We start from the raw sequence: 14,625 nt of genomic DNA on the forward strand, positions 1-14,625 counted from the left end.
ATTGGCATTGGAGTGGCAAATGACGATGTCCGTGAACTGGATGGGGGACACCACCAGGATATGGAATGCGTGGGAGGGATCTTAGTGGCGACCCCGAAGCGGTCGTCGGAGCGGAAGTCCATCCGTTTGGGGGGCCATGGAAACCAGGGCTCCTAGCGCGCCCGAGATGCAATTTGAGGGCTGATGGGTCGATAATCGGCGCCGGCGATACTTCCGGTCGGTGTTACGAGATCCTGGCGAAGAGGTCTTTCTTTTCCCTCCCCGCACCCCCGCCCCCGTCTGCCCCCCCCTTTCACCTATCATCCATTCGGGGCACCTCTCTCTTGGGCACCGGGGGGGGTCCCGTTCGTCCTGGTGACGACGCTTCATGCAGAGTGGTCTCTCCCAAGAGGATGCGGGGTCTTTTAGATGTCGAAGGGTCCCCGCCTTCTTGGTGACTTGCCGAGCTGAGGGTTAAGGCTTGGTGGCGAGGACCCTGAGTGGAACCGACTTCGAAGTGGGGAAGTGGGTGCTCGGAAGAGGACTCGAGGCAGCCCTTATGGGAGCTCGAGAGGCCCTTGCCGGTGTCCCGAGCTTCATCCCTTTTTGTGTTTCTTGTCCTTTTTCGAGGGTCGAGGGACTTCTCCCGACGGACCCTGTTTCGGGGGGTCCAGAGCGGCAGTGAGCGCCGACGGGTCATCCAACGGCTCCTGGGTTGGAGCTTCGGCGAGAGTTGGCAAGGGGGTTGTGGAAGAGGGATCCCCCACAGAAGACATTGCCCCTGATGTGAAGACCTTAGTGTATATCGCGGCCTTCAACCTGGTCTCCCGATTTTTTCGCGCCTGAGGGATTAGGGACTTGCAGAGAGCACAAGATGCTGGGATGTGTGTCTCTCCCAGGCAGAGGAGACAGGACGAATGGGGATCCTGACCGGGAATCTTACCCCCACACACGGAGCACTTCTTAAAAGGCACCGATGGCATGGTCCGGAAAACGAAGTCGGGTGGTCTGGGTCTGCAACGAGCGAGGGAGACAAGCCGAGGGATAAGAAGGCGTGAGGTCTAACAGTCCGAGTTCTAAGCCAAGATCAAGTCGGGGGGCAGGCAGAGAAGAGTCAAAAAACGGTCCGAGGTCAAATTTTCCAGTGATTCCTAATCTGAGTCGAAGAGCAAAGTTCCTAATGGCAGCTAACGCGGCGGAAAAAAGGAACTGGGGAAAAGAGCGGGAACGGAGGTTTTATAGGGGATGGGCGGGGTTACCGCCAAAAAGTTTCAACATGTTGCAAAGTGTACTTTGCCTAGTGATTCCAGAAGTTTCCGAAGGCACTGCGCAGGCGCAGTACAACCCATTTGTATGATTCGCAGAGACCACGAAGAAGAAATATTGCTATCTAGGATAGCAGGGGGACCAAATTCAGTCCAAACCCTGAGGTTCCCTACTCTTGCATTACAGAGTATACCATGAATGATTTAATTATACAAGTACAGGCAATGTTCAGCTTTGCAAGCCCTACTTTTTTCTTTTCTACTATAACTAGAAAAACCAGAGTCTGGTGCAGAAGGTATACAATGAACCTAGGAATTTGAGTTTTAGAACTGAACTTGCATTCCTCACAATAACCCACACCTGGCCACTTTCACCTCTTTTATGTCAGCATCACATTTGGGGCACTGTGTGTGCTATTTTCTAGCTAACATTGTTTAACAGGTGGGAGTCAGAAATCCTTACTGTGTGCTTAAAATCATACAGGTTAGCCCAACCCTGTGGTTAACTGACTAAACAGTTGTTTTATCAATCAGTGGTTGCTTTGCAAAAGCAAAGCTTAGGGTTGAAAGAGATCTGGGAAGAGTTTCCTCTCTGGTCCACTTCTTGGGTGTTAAAAAATGACTGGCTCCTGAGGTTGCCCTTAGAGAGCTGTGCTATCACACTGCCTCCTAGCCCTTAAAAATGCTCTCAGGAGGGAAAGCTGAACCGCATGCAGAAGTGCAAAGTGGAGTCTCAGAAGCTTTGGTTTGTGCCTAGTTCTCCTCTGACATCTTCCATATTTTGTGGTAAATGTAAAACACAGCTCTGGAAGAGTATTCAAGTTTCTTACCTGAGCAGCAGCCATATGCTCAGCATCTTCCTTCTTACTTGTTGCTGGATAAAATACTATGTTATCAATGGTCTGTATCAATTCCAACTGCACAACACATTTAATGAGGAGGCTGGCAAAGAGTTTCTGGTCTGAAAGAATATCAGTATGTTAGGTTTTAGTCTAGAGCAATTCTAGTTTTGTTCAGTAAAACCTGGTACTATTACATAAGGTCCATCAGCCCAGCTGCCCCAGTTCCTGTTTCCCAGCTAGATTTATTCCCAAGCCTATGAGCCTGAACAGACAGGCCAAAATAAAGCTGTTCGAGTCACTTTGGCGGTATGCTGTTTAAATGACATATGCATCTTAAGAGGCCAGAAGCTGCGCCAAAGCTGTGCTCCAGTCCTTAGGACTGGAGCGTGGCTTTAGTGCAGCTTGCGGCCTCTTAGGACGCATGCAGCATTTAAATAGCATACAGTACTTCCAAAGTCACCCGAAGCTTTATTTTGGCCTGTCTGTTTGGGCTCTATATTGTGCAACTGTGTTTAGAAATAAGAATCCATATCTATCATCTCTAGATTAGCTCCATGTCATTTACAGTTTTGTACTTTCACTATAGTACACTGCTTAACATTTGAGAGCACTCATTATTATTTTGTGTGTGTTTTAATGATAGATGAATGGTTTCTAAATACAGGTTTCACAGTAAGAAACCAGTTAGCCAAAGACATGAAATCACCATAATTTGCATTTGAAAAGTTATTTATGAATCACTTGATACAAAGTCTTCATGAACAGTGCACTGAATGGTTTTGATTTGCCATTTTAGTTTCTAAGGCTTTTATAAAACCTTATGAATCTGGCAACAACTATGGGGCAAGGTAATAACAGGAGCATCACAGTGTATGCTAGGATATGAAAATATTAAAGGCCTTTATGAAGATCAAGAGTGGAAACTGTGCAGTCCACTAGATGTTGTTGGACTGCAACCCTCAACTTTCCTGATCACTGGCTGGGGCTGCTGGGCTTACTGTCTGACTACAAATAGGAGATCTGCATGATATCCACTCCTCGTATACATGTTTTACAGAGAGAGTTGCAGATCTTAGCAGCTCTCCAGCACATTAGAGGAGGGTGCAAGGAGGCCTGAATGAAAATTTGATAGTCCTGATATATTTAGATGCTGAAGTGCAGACTTACTTGAATAAGGGCCACCTTTCCAACTTTCATCTGTAGGATTTGAAAACTGGCTTTGTCCTCTTTCTGAAGCATTTTTATCAATACTGCTTAAAGACTGGCGATCCAGATCCAGATCCTTAAAGTAAAACATAATCTTGGGTAATGTTTCTTTCATAAATTAGTCATGCCTCAGTATCATGGCAGCGCAATTTAAATATATACAGTATATCAAATATATTTAGTTGCTGCTTGTTTTGTGACTTCCAGTGAATTCCAACTTATGACAACCTTAAGGTAAACCTGGCACAGGGTTTTCTTGTCAAGATTTGTTCAGAGGATTTGCCTTTTCCACCCCCTGAAGCTCAGAGTGTGTGCCTTGCTCAAGGTCACTTGCTCAAGTGGGTTTCCAAGGCTCAGAAGGGATTCAGACGCTGGTCTTCAGAGTCCTAGTCCAATGTTGAAGCCACTATAGCCCTCTTTGTTACTGACACTAATTATTATTTTTCAATATTTTCAGATTATCATCCTCTTTGATTATATATGAATAGTATTTGACAGAGTCAATGGTTTGTCCATTGGACTATGACTCTGGCAATCAGGGTTTGAATCCCAAAGTGGCCTTGGGTGAGTCACACACTCTCAGCTTCAGAAAACCTGATGATAAGATCACCTTAGTATCACCATAAGTAAGAAATTACTTGAAGGCACACAACAACAACAATTTAACAGAGATGAATATCCTCATAATTACTTGAAGACTTGGGGAGGAAGAGGAGTCGCTGAAACTTGTTAAGATGAGAAGAGGCCTCTTTGCAATTCCCCTGCAGCTAACAGCAGTAACCCTCTCCCTCTGCACAAGTTTCTTGCAGCATCACTAATATGTCTTATGTCACACTAGATGTCCACAAACATGAGGCAGTCACATAGATCTTCATTTTGCACATACTTTCTTCAGTTCAGGAATGAGAAACTGGAGCACTTACCAAGTGCTTTTCTGATGAATCATCTTCCATTCCTGCTGGTCTCCATGTCAGCAAACTTTAAGGAAGAAACAATTAGATCAGAAATATAACCAAATATGAAATCGCTTGGCACATTTTAAATTTGGAGTTACACTCACACATGAGGAATTGTAGTTTTGAAGATCTCTAGCATACAGTTGCAAGTTTGGTCCCAGACTACAGGGCTGAATTTCTGTCCATTAAATATGACCAGGCTTTCTAGGCAGTTAGTGCCTGATCGAGCTAACTGTTCATTATCTAAAGAAAAATAAAAGCATATTTAAAGTAGTCCTCAAATGAACAAAAATCAAAGAACATTAACTGTGATTATATACACATTATGTCAGAAATCAACAGTACTTGAAAACAGCCTGATTGGGTTTTCATATAGTTCTTGCCAGTAAGTAACAAGACAATAATATTGGACATGGTGAAAATGAGTTCGTGCAGACATGGCATTATGGAGAAATTAATATGCAAGCCTTCCCTCATGTCATTTCCAAAACATTTTCCTATTTCCTTACCCAAGGCTCTAAATATGTGCACCGATAAAGAAACTATGGTTAGAATTGATTGAGGTCCTTTGGTGAAAAAGAAAGATCTGAAGTCCATTTCATGCCATTGCATTTGATCAACACCAATTCAGTTCACTGCATGTTGCATGGAAATAAAAATCAAACTGAAAAATATAACAATATATAGTTGGACCTCCTTATCGACTTCGCAGTGCTCCTGTGGTATGCAGTTAGTAAAGCTGGTGCATGTGCAGTCAGGTGAGCGGTGTGATGCCGGCTTTAAGGTGGCATCAGAATGTGCAGTATGTAAGTGCCACATTCTGACACTGCCCCAAAGCCTGTGCAAAGGTGCAGTCTGTTTTACCCCTCAGTCTAGAACCAACCCAAGGCCAGACTATGTGTCAATGAGAAGAGAGACTTATACCATGGGCCAGAAGGGGATAACTACAAATAATTTCTTTCTAATCAAGCTCACTAAAGGCCAAAAGCAAAAGAGAGTAAATGGAACTCAGAACTCAGTACCTTAAAAACTATTTTTTCACTTTCCACTGCAAGTAAGTGAAGCATTTAAAATACACAAAACACTAAAAGAGTATTGTGGTGCAGTAGCAACACAATATTATTTGAATTTAGCTCAGAAGAGCGAATTGTAGTTTTATATGGAGCAGACTCACTGAAATGAATGGATTTTGTCAATCACAATTAAAGTCCTATTATGTCAACTAGGCAGGACTAATGTAAGTCCCACTGAATGGTGATTGCAAGTTAATTTTAAAGGATTTTTTTAGAAGTATAACTTCAACAAATACAGTTGACTCTTTTCTTCTGCAGGCTTGCCACCAATGACCCTATTCCATTCTCCCCAATGGAGGACAGTGGTCCCGTGGAGCATATATTTTCATGAGCAATTTTTCTTCAAAAGTTTTCTTGTTATAAAATGCAAATGGAGCATTTAAAAGTAAAGGAAGATTTGTTACAAAGGAATCTTGTCCCAAATTTTAAATACAATGACATGTATGTAGATGAACTACCTTGTTTTACACACCAGTGTAACTGTGCAAATATATCAGCCAGAAGAATCTCATTCAAAGCCTCATAGAACTGTGTGAATACATCACAAATTGCATAAAGTGCATGATTACAGGTAGTAGTCATCCATTCAGATTTCTGTTGAGAGAAACAGCAAGCTTTGTATTCTGATTGAAACAGACTGCTAACTAGAGTGATCTCTGATCACATAAGTATAATCAATACAAAGATTATACAGTTGCAGGCTTCTTTGTATTCCACATCTACACTATCAAAGTATAGATTAAAAATTCCCACTGACTGTAATTTTTATTTATATTAGCTTTTGAAACAGCATCTTTTATACATTTCCACTCTGGCAGCTTTTAAGAAAGCACTCAAGACGGATCTCTTCCAGCAGGCCTTTCCAACTTAGTTACCCTACACAGATACAGAGATATTGTCCCCTCATTTGTCTATTCTTCCCCACCTATGTTTCTGCCTTTTTAAAAATGCTTTTAATGTTTTTTATACTATTATTGTTTAATTCTGTTTTAGTACTGGGTATGGGGGGGTAGGTCTAGGGTTTGATTTTTAACTCTATTGTAATTGATGTATTTTATTGTTGTAACCTGCCCGGATTCTTCGTGATTGGGCAGGCTATAAATAAATCATTATTATTATTACTATTATTATGTAGTACAGTATGAAACAACAACTGGGTTGATTAATGAAGAACAGGATAGCCAACATTCTTCTTAAACCTATTCAAGATATAAAACCCAAATGGAGTGGAAACTCACTTTGTCAGTATATCTGACAATAAAATCCCAATCCCATAAATTTAGAGCCCCTATTATTTTTTAAAAGGGAGGAAAATCATCAAATCAAAATCTGATTTAGATTTTTTTGTTTACAAAAACACAATTTTATTTGCTAATATAAAATAGATTTTAATACCTCTGTTTGCTGCTCTGGGAGCTTCATGTTATCAAATATTCTAAACACAATTCGAAACAGATCCTGCCACCAGTGTTTTTCAAAAGTATGGCCGTAGCTCTTCATGATTTCAAACATAACCGTTAGCCCTCTATAATATGAGAACAAAAGCCATAAGAGAAAACCATGTAAAAGGGAAGAATGCTGATAAGTAGACATAGCCAAAACTCTAAAGTTTCATTACCTTGTCCGCACATCAAGCTTGCAGCGATTTATGATACAAGACAGTTCAAACAAAATAGGGAACCATCCTCTGACCCAAACTCTATCACCAGTAGCCACATTCATGTCATCACTTGTGTATTCTCTTAAAACCTGTGAACAGATAAAATCTGATAAACACTCATGCATATCAATAACTTCTTGCTGCACAACTGAGAAATGGAGATGAAAGAGAACATATTTTAAAAAACGTTTCAAATAAAAAAAGTAACTTCTTATTTCATAATAAAGTGATGGACTTTCTGATAAAACCTGTGCGTTAAATATAAAATCCAAGGCATTTTATAAGACAATAAAGTCCAATAACATCTTCATTTAAGGTGTGGCACAAGGGAAGCACTGAATTTTCTTAAAATCAAACTGAAAAATATAACAATATACTTTCACTGAGTACAAGGGCTAGAAATGCATGAGATAAGAACTCCCTAGTTAGTACTGTATACAAGCTAGAGATAAACATACAGTATATCAGTAATATAATAATATTTTTAATTGTTATTAAAATAAACTTTAATTGCCACTGGTCAATGTTTTGGCATTCTGGGAATTATAGTTTGTAGTGGCAGTTAAAGTGGCATTAAACTGGATTATTTCTGCAGTGTGGATACAGCCATAGTGTCCTGCTCACTTTGCTAGCTTGCAGTCGCATTTGTGCGACTCATTTGGAACCGGAGAAGAGCAGGACCGTTAGGAACTATATATGGGGTGGGTGGAGCTACTGCCAAAAAGTTGCAAAAGGTTGCAAACTAACTTTTGCCCATTTGTGTGATTTGCAGAAACCATGAAGAAAGGGATTTCCTTGACTTGGGGTCTAAAGGTAATCAGGGATATGGACAAAACAAACTTCCCTAAAGTAAGAGTCCCATTATTTCAAACTAAGCACTGCAACTTGAATGGTAACAAGAAGCACTAAGTCAAATTTTGAGGCATCTACCACAATGTTCTGAGTTACAGGTCACTACCCTTTTACTTCTAAGGAATCTCCCATTTGGAACTTTGACTTGAAACTCAGCGTTGCAATTTGGATGGAAGCCAAAATCACTCTCTCAAATTTTGAGGCATCTAGTACCATGTTCGAATGAGTTATAAATGCCACAGTGTCTCTTTCATTATGCATACACTTTAAGCCTCTGAAAAAGCACATAAATACAAATAAGAAAAAATACCTGTGGTCTTTCTGAAACATATTTTGCACAATAACGGATCAGCCTAATAGCTTCCATACTGGTATCTGGAAAGGCAGCATTACAGGCAAATTCTGATAAACATTTTACAGCATCCTGGAATGAATCTATTGCTGCAGGAAAATGCTGTTGAAAAATATTAGCTGTGGAAGGGAAAAAATGAAATAAACACAGTCACCACATTTATTATTACTTCTCCTCTGTAAAACATCTTGGAACTGCAGTCAATATATAAGCATCTAAGTGAACCAGATCAACAGCACTGCAAATTACATTGCTCTGCTAACATCTGGTCTTCTACACAGCAAACGCTAATGGCAATTAAGTTGGTGGTACTTCTGTAGGTTGACTAACTAGCATGCCTAGTCTCAGAGGAAGATGAAATGCCCTCTCTCCATCTTAACTGCTACCACCCTGGTCTTGGAAGGACAGAAGAACTGGCAGTATCTGCTGAGCTCAATTCCCTTCCCCATAGCCATTCCCTTCTCCATTTGTGTCATGTCTTTTTAGATTGTAAGCTTGAGGGCAGGGAACTGTCAAATTAACAATCTGTAAGTCACTCAGCATGGTATGTAAGCATATGGTAGCTAATGACACAGCAACGTAACAGACACAGGGCTATATTGCACAGTATGATAACCTTGTAAATGCAACAGAGGTCTTTTGTCAGTGACTGTTTCTTGTATATGCTGCTGCTTATTATTATTATTATGCTTTATTTATATAGCGCTGTAGATTTGCATAGCGCTGTACATACAAACAATAAAGTAGATAAAAGTAAACCTGCCCATGGTGTACAATCTAAGAAATAATAGCATAATACATATAAATAATACATAACAATACAGGAATGGGTTCAATAAAGTAAGACAGGCAACACATTAAAAATGTCAAATAACAAATAATAGTCATGCAATGCCAATTCATATGACACTTCTTCCTCTCTTTACCTTACAGATAATGGTGGGGTAGGGTGGAAGTTAGGAGTATACTTCATACTAAATAGGGATTGTGAAATCTCTCATCTGTCTCTGACAGCGGAAGATTCCAATTCAGATAATCTGCTGCCATAATTGGACACGTAGCAAACTACTGTGTAGTTGGATGACACGTTCTATCATAGCAGGACTTGCTCCACATCTCTGTTCTCTCTTTGCAGTAATTCCCAGTGTTGCCACTGTGTAATACAGAGGCTGGATATAAGAGCACCTCTCTCTGATCATGACCCTGTCAGCAGAGCTGGAGCAGCAACAATACTGAATGTCAACTGTAGCTTTTGCCTATGTCTTTTTTCTTTCTGAATAGAGATAGGAGGGGGATTTAAAGGCATTTAAATATTAAAGACCCTCTTAGAAAGGAGAATATTTAAATTTTAAACAACTTTCCAACAGACATAAATAATGAGCTCTGCTTTGTATGCTTGGTGGGAAAAGTCCAAATTGGCAAGAATTACATCTTGTCCTGCCTACCCTACCCTGGACCCTTAGGTCTCATACACTGCTAGAATGCAAGCCCCCAATATAGTTCCCAAATTGGCATTTGGCCCCAGGAACAGAAGAGGTTCCCCATCTACATGCTTTATTAGGTTCCTGAGTTCTACTAGATGTTGATCCTATTTCTGTTTGGAATATTGCTAATTATCTCTTCAATTGTCAGAGAATAGCTTCTGATAATTTCATCTGGTTTACTTACTAACTATATGCCCTGTTGTTTGGAATGCCAGCTCCACAATATTTCCATCATGATCAGATGCTGCTTGATGAAATACTGCGAAGATATTCTTCCACCCTGAGCGAATATTAGCAGCTTGAGAATTCACCATTTGAGCAATGCAGCGTATTACCATGTCTCGTATTGTTGGAGATCTGAATAAAAGGAAAACAATTTAATACCTTATTTGTGGTCTTGTGCATGTCACCACATGCATTATTCTACAGGGACACAAAAGAGCAAAATTACATTTGAATTTGTAAGAGAGGCACAAACCTGTTCTTCTTCATGATATGTTCAAAAGGCCTCAAAAAATCTTTTTGAAATCGGAAATTGGCTAACTCTCCCTTTTCAAGAAATTTCATTGATAGCTGTCTCAAAGAATCAACAGCAAAGATGGCAACATCTTCATTAGGATTACAACCAACCTGTGAATGAGAAACAAGAATTTCTTCAAAGAAGAAAATATCCAATGAAAACGGGACTGTAGAAATCCCAATCTTGCAAACTAATGGGGATGTAGAAGGACAGGTTGCTTACCTGTAACGGTATTTCTTCGAGTGGTCATCTGCGAATACATACAAATGGGTTTTACTGCGCCTGCGCAGTGCTGCTCGGAACCTACTGGAATCACTGGGCAAAGTTTACTTTGCAACATATAGAAACTTTTTGGCGGTAACTCCACCCACCCGTTATAAGGCCCCTGCCTTCCCGCTCTTTTCCCCAGTTCCGCAATTTTTCCGCCAAGCAGGCGATGGAAGAGCCAATGAGAGCAGGACACTGAGGGGACGGACGGGTGGGATTTGTATGTATTCGCAGATGACCACTCGAAGAAATACCGTTACAGGTAAGCAACCTGTCCTTCTTCTTCGTGGTCTCTGCGAATCATACAAATGGGTTTAGACTGACAAGCTAAGGTATGCGGCAGAGGGAGTGTCCTGAAACCAAAGCCATGGTAAACCAAAGGTATATTTATTACGATAAAAGCACCTTGAACCATAAAAGAGTCAGTCTTTTTTGTTCGTGTACAGATCAAACATAGCAATAACATTGCTAGACCTGAGGAGGGAACAGAGGTCATGCAAGACCGATCCCATAGAACTTGTGCAAACCAACATTCAACAGAATGTAAACAGTGTCAACTGTACCAAAGTGCTACAAACACAACCATCAGTAGTGCAATCAATGCAACCCTGAAACCAACACAGCCCTCCCGAAAGCTGCGTCTCGGATGGCTCTGGTATCCAACCTATAATGCTTAATAAAAGTTAGAGGTTGGGGCCAGACAGCAGCCTTGCAGACATCCTCCAAGGGGATCCCCGAGAGGAATGCGGAGGACGCTGACATTGACCTCATAGAATGGGACCGAACCCTGCTAGGGAGAGGTTTGCCTAAGAGTTCATAGCAGAGGTGGATGGTACCGGCCACCCATTTGGAGAACCTCTGCGCAGACACAGGCAACCCCTTCTTCGGTTCCGAGTAACACTGGAAAAGTCTCTCGGACCGACTGGAGGCAGCAGTTCTGTCCAGGTAAAAAGCCAACGCTCTCCTGACGTCAAGAGAGTGCAGGCTCCGCTCCGCATCCGAAGTTGGATTGGAAGCGAGGGTCGGCAACACAATGTCCTGGCACATGTGGAAAGCGGAGACAACCTTAGGTAGGAAGGTAATGTCTGTCTGGAGGACCACCTTGTCCTTATGGAACCTCAGGAAGGGCTGGTCCCTCTGTAAAGCACAAAGTTCGCCCGCACGGCGGGCAGAAGTGATGGCCACAAGAAAGGCGGTTTTCCAAGTCAAAAGTCTCAAGTCCGCCGTGGCCATCGGTTCGAAGGGCTTGGATTGGAGTGCAGACAGTACTGCCTCCAAGCTCCAAGCCGGCGCTGGTACCGACACCGGAGGGTATAGGTTGACACATCACTTAAGGAACCCTTTCACCAAAGGATCCTTGAAAAAAGAAACCCTCCCCCTGAATTGATACTTAGCGCAAATGGCAGATAAATAGCACTTAATGGATGCGAGGGACAACCCCTCATCCAGAAGCGCCATCAAAAACTCCAGCACCACTGGAGTGGACACCTGAGCAGGAGACAAACCCTTCCGATCAAGGAAAAGGCCAAATTTCTTCCATTTTAGGGCGTAGGACCGCTGGGTGGAAGGTTTCCTCGCAGCCAGGATCACTGTCCTCACCGCCTCCGACAGGGCGGTTAGGGCTGTATCCTCCAGGCCACCAGCAGTAGGCTGTCTATGTCCGGGTGGAGAATCTGTCCGTCCTGGATCGACAGCAGGTCTGGGCGAGGATCGAGGCGAAGGAAGCACCTCTTGGAGAGGTGGAGAAGAGAGGCGAACCAGGGTTGTCTCGGCCACCACGGGGTGATCAGGATCGCATGCGAGTGGTCCACTGTCATCTTGGACACCACCCTGATGATGAGAGGGAACGGAGGGAAGGCGTAGAGGAGCTCCCCCGTCCAGAGGAAAGCGAACGCGTCTCCGAGGGATCCGTCCATTCGCTTCCTGGAGCAGAACTGGGGACAGTGGTTGTTCCATCTGGTCGCGAAGAGGTCGATCCGGGGATTTCCCCACCAGTCGAAGAGGTCGCTGACCGTCTCGGGATGGAGCCTCCACTCATGACACACCGAAGGGGATCTGCTCAGGCGGTCTGCCAGCTCGTTGTCCTCTCCTGGAAGATGAATCGCCTGGAGGAGGACACGCCTCTGGATGCACCAGTCCCAGATGCGGAGAGTGAGGCTGAGCAGGATCTTTGACTTGGTGCCTCCTTGTTTGTTGATGTAGTACATCACGGTGGTGTTGTCCGTTCTCAGGAGGACCACCTTGTCTGTGACCACGGATTCGAATGCCCTCAGTGCTTTCTCCACCGCCAACATTTCCAGAGCGTTGATGTGGAGGAGCTTGTCCTGGGCAGACCACCTGTCCTTGACGACCAGGTCGAGCAGGTGAGCGCCCCATCCCTCCAGAGATGCATCCGTTGTCAGGGTCAGCTGGGGCTGAGGCAGATGAAAGGGCATTCCGATGCACACGTTGTGGTCGTCTAACCACCATCTGAGGGAAGCGGCTACAGGTCTCGGTACCGTGAGCCATTTGGATGGAGGGTCTGTCATCGGGGAGAAGGCCGAGAGGAACCAGGACTGAAGAGGTCGAAGGCGGAGTCTTGACCATGGTGTGACGAAAGTCGTCGATGCCATGTGGCCGAGGGCGACTTGGCCCTCACCCTTCTGTGAGAGATGCAAGGCCCGATCGAAGTCGTCAGCGCCTGGAAACGGTCTGGAGGGAGAAAGGCGGAGCATGTTTCAGAGTCGAGGATGGCCCCGATGAACTTGACCTGCCTGGAAGGTGTGAAGTGGGACTTCTCTTGGTTGATGACCAGACCGAGGGAGTCCAAAAGGCGTAAGGCGAATGAGAGTGCCTCCTGCAGTTCTCTCTGGGATTCGGCCGCGAACAACCAGTCGTCCAGGTACGGAAAGACCATGAACCCTCTCTGATGAAGGTAGGCCACCACCGGTGCCATGCACTTCGTGAAGACTCTCAGTGCCGTGGCAAGGCCGAAGGGGAGGACGTTGTAGTGGTAAGCGACGGAGCCCACAGCGAAGGCGAGGAATCTTCGATGAGACTCCCGGATCCCGATGTGGAAGTAGGCATCCTTCAGATCGACGGTTGCAAACCACAGGCCCTGATGGAGCAGAGGCAGAATGGAGGCCAAGGTTACCATTCGAAAGCGGCGGTATTCAAGGAACAGATTTAATTGTCTCAAGTCCAGGATGGGCCTGATTCCCCCATCCGCCTTCGGTTCCGTGAAGTACCTGGAGAAAAAAGCCCTAGAGCATTGCTCGGGCGGTAAAGGGGAGATTGCCCCTTTTTCCAATAGAGTGCGCACTTCGTCGAGAAGGGTGTCCGAGGGGAGAGTGGACATAAACGCTCCGGTTGGAGGGAGCTCTTGGAACTCGAGGGCATATCCCCTGCGGACGATGTTAAGGACCCACGAGTCCGATGTTATCGAGGCCCAGATGTTAACAAAAGGCCTCAGGATGTCCAAAAAGAATAAGGGCGAAGGGGAAACGAAGTGCGCTGCGTCCCTTCAGGCTCTCTTCTTCCCCTGGTCGGTGTCCAGCCGGTGGGACTTGCGGTACCGAGGTGGGAAATTACGACGGCCAGAGGAGGAGGAAGACTGCGAGGGGTAACGGCGCCTCTGCGAGCCCTGCTGCTGGGGCTGTCGGTCTTGAGAAAAGGAGCCCTGGGACTGACCTTGTGGCGGCCAAGGACGGTGCCTCCTTCTGAAGGGCGAGATGGGGGTGGACGACATCCCGTGCTTCTTAGCCGCAGCCTTCATTCTGAACTTGCAGTTCAGACGCTCGTCAGTGTCGGCGTGGAAAAGGCCGGTACCGTCCAGTGGCATGTCCTCAATGGCCGATTTAGTGTTGGTGTTGAGGTCTGATCCCCTCAACCAGGCATGCCGGCGCAGAGCTAGTGATGCTGCCATGCCTCGTCCCGCGCAGTCGGCGACGTTCCTGGAGGCGGTGATGATCCAACTCCCTATCGAGTGGGCCTCATCGCGGATCTCCACCAAGCGACGTTGGACCTCATCAGGGATGTCAGGGATGATGGGCGAAATCCCCTCCATCAAGGCTTGGATGTATGCCCCCATGCAGGCATTGTAATTTATGGCCTTCACGGTGAGGGCGGCCTAAGAGTAGGCCTTCTTAGCCAGGCCATCGATCTTTTTGGCCTCTCGGTCTGCCGGGGAC

The 14,625-nt window shown here is 44.6% G+C and overlaps 1 protein-coding gene across 1 annotated transcript in view; it reads right to left on the minus strand.

Annotated features, from left to right (window-relative positions):
* ARFGEF2 (ADP ribosylation factor guanine nucleotide exchange factor 2) overlaps window positions 1-14,625 on the minus strand; it is a 93,534-nt gene that overhangs the window by 22,309 nt on the left and 56,600 nt on the right. Inside the window, exons 24-35 of the mRNA XM_042462506.1 lie at window positions 14,006-14,388; window positions 10,148-10,379; window positions 9,854-10,026; window positions 8,144-8,304; window positions 6,940-7,070; window positions 6,717-6,846; window positions 5,780-5,915; window positions 4,353-4,491; window positions 4,216-4,270; window positions 3,254-3,368; window positions 1,919-2,205; window positions 297-700 (exon numbers count right to left, since the gene is read on the minus strand). Coding sequence (XP_042318440.1) covers window positions 297-700; window positions 1,919-2,205; window positions 3,254-3,368; window positions 4,216-4,270; window positions 4,353-4,491; window positions 5,780-5,915; window positions 6,717-6,846; window positions 6,940-7,070; window positions 8,144-8,304; window positions 9,854-10,026; window positions 10,148-10,379; window positions 14,006-14,388 — 2,346 coding nt within the window. The remainder of the gene's footprint in view (window positions 1-296; window positions 701-1,918; window positions 2,206-3,253; window positions 3,369-4,215; window positions 4,271-4,352; window positions 4,492-5,779; window positions 5,916-6,716; window positions 6,847-6,939; window positions 7,071-8,143; window positions 8,305-9,853; window positions 10,027-10,147; window positions 10,380-14,005; window positions 14,389-14,625) is intronic.

The sequence above is a fragment of the Sceloporus undulatus genome, chromosome 4 (assembly GCF_019175285.1).
Source record: "Sceloporus undulatus isolate JIND9_A2432 ecotype Alabama chromosome 4, SceUnd_v1.1, whole genome shotgun sequence".
Taxonomy (NCBI): domain Eukaryota; kingdom Metazoa; phylum Chordata; class Lepidosauria; order Squamata; family Phrynosomatidae; genus Sceloporus; species Sceloporus undulatus.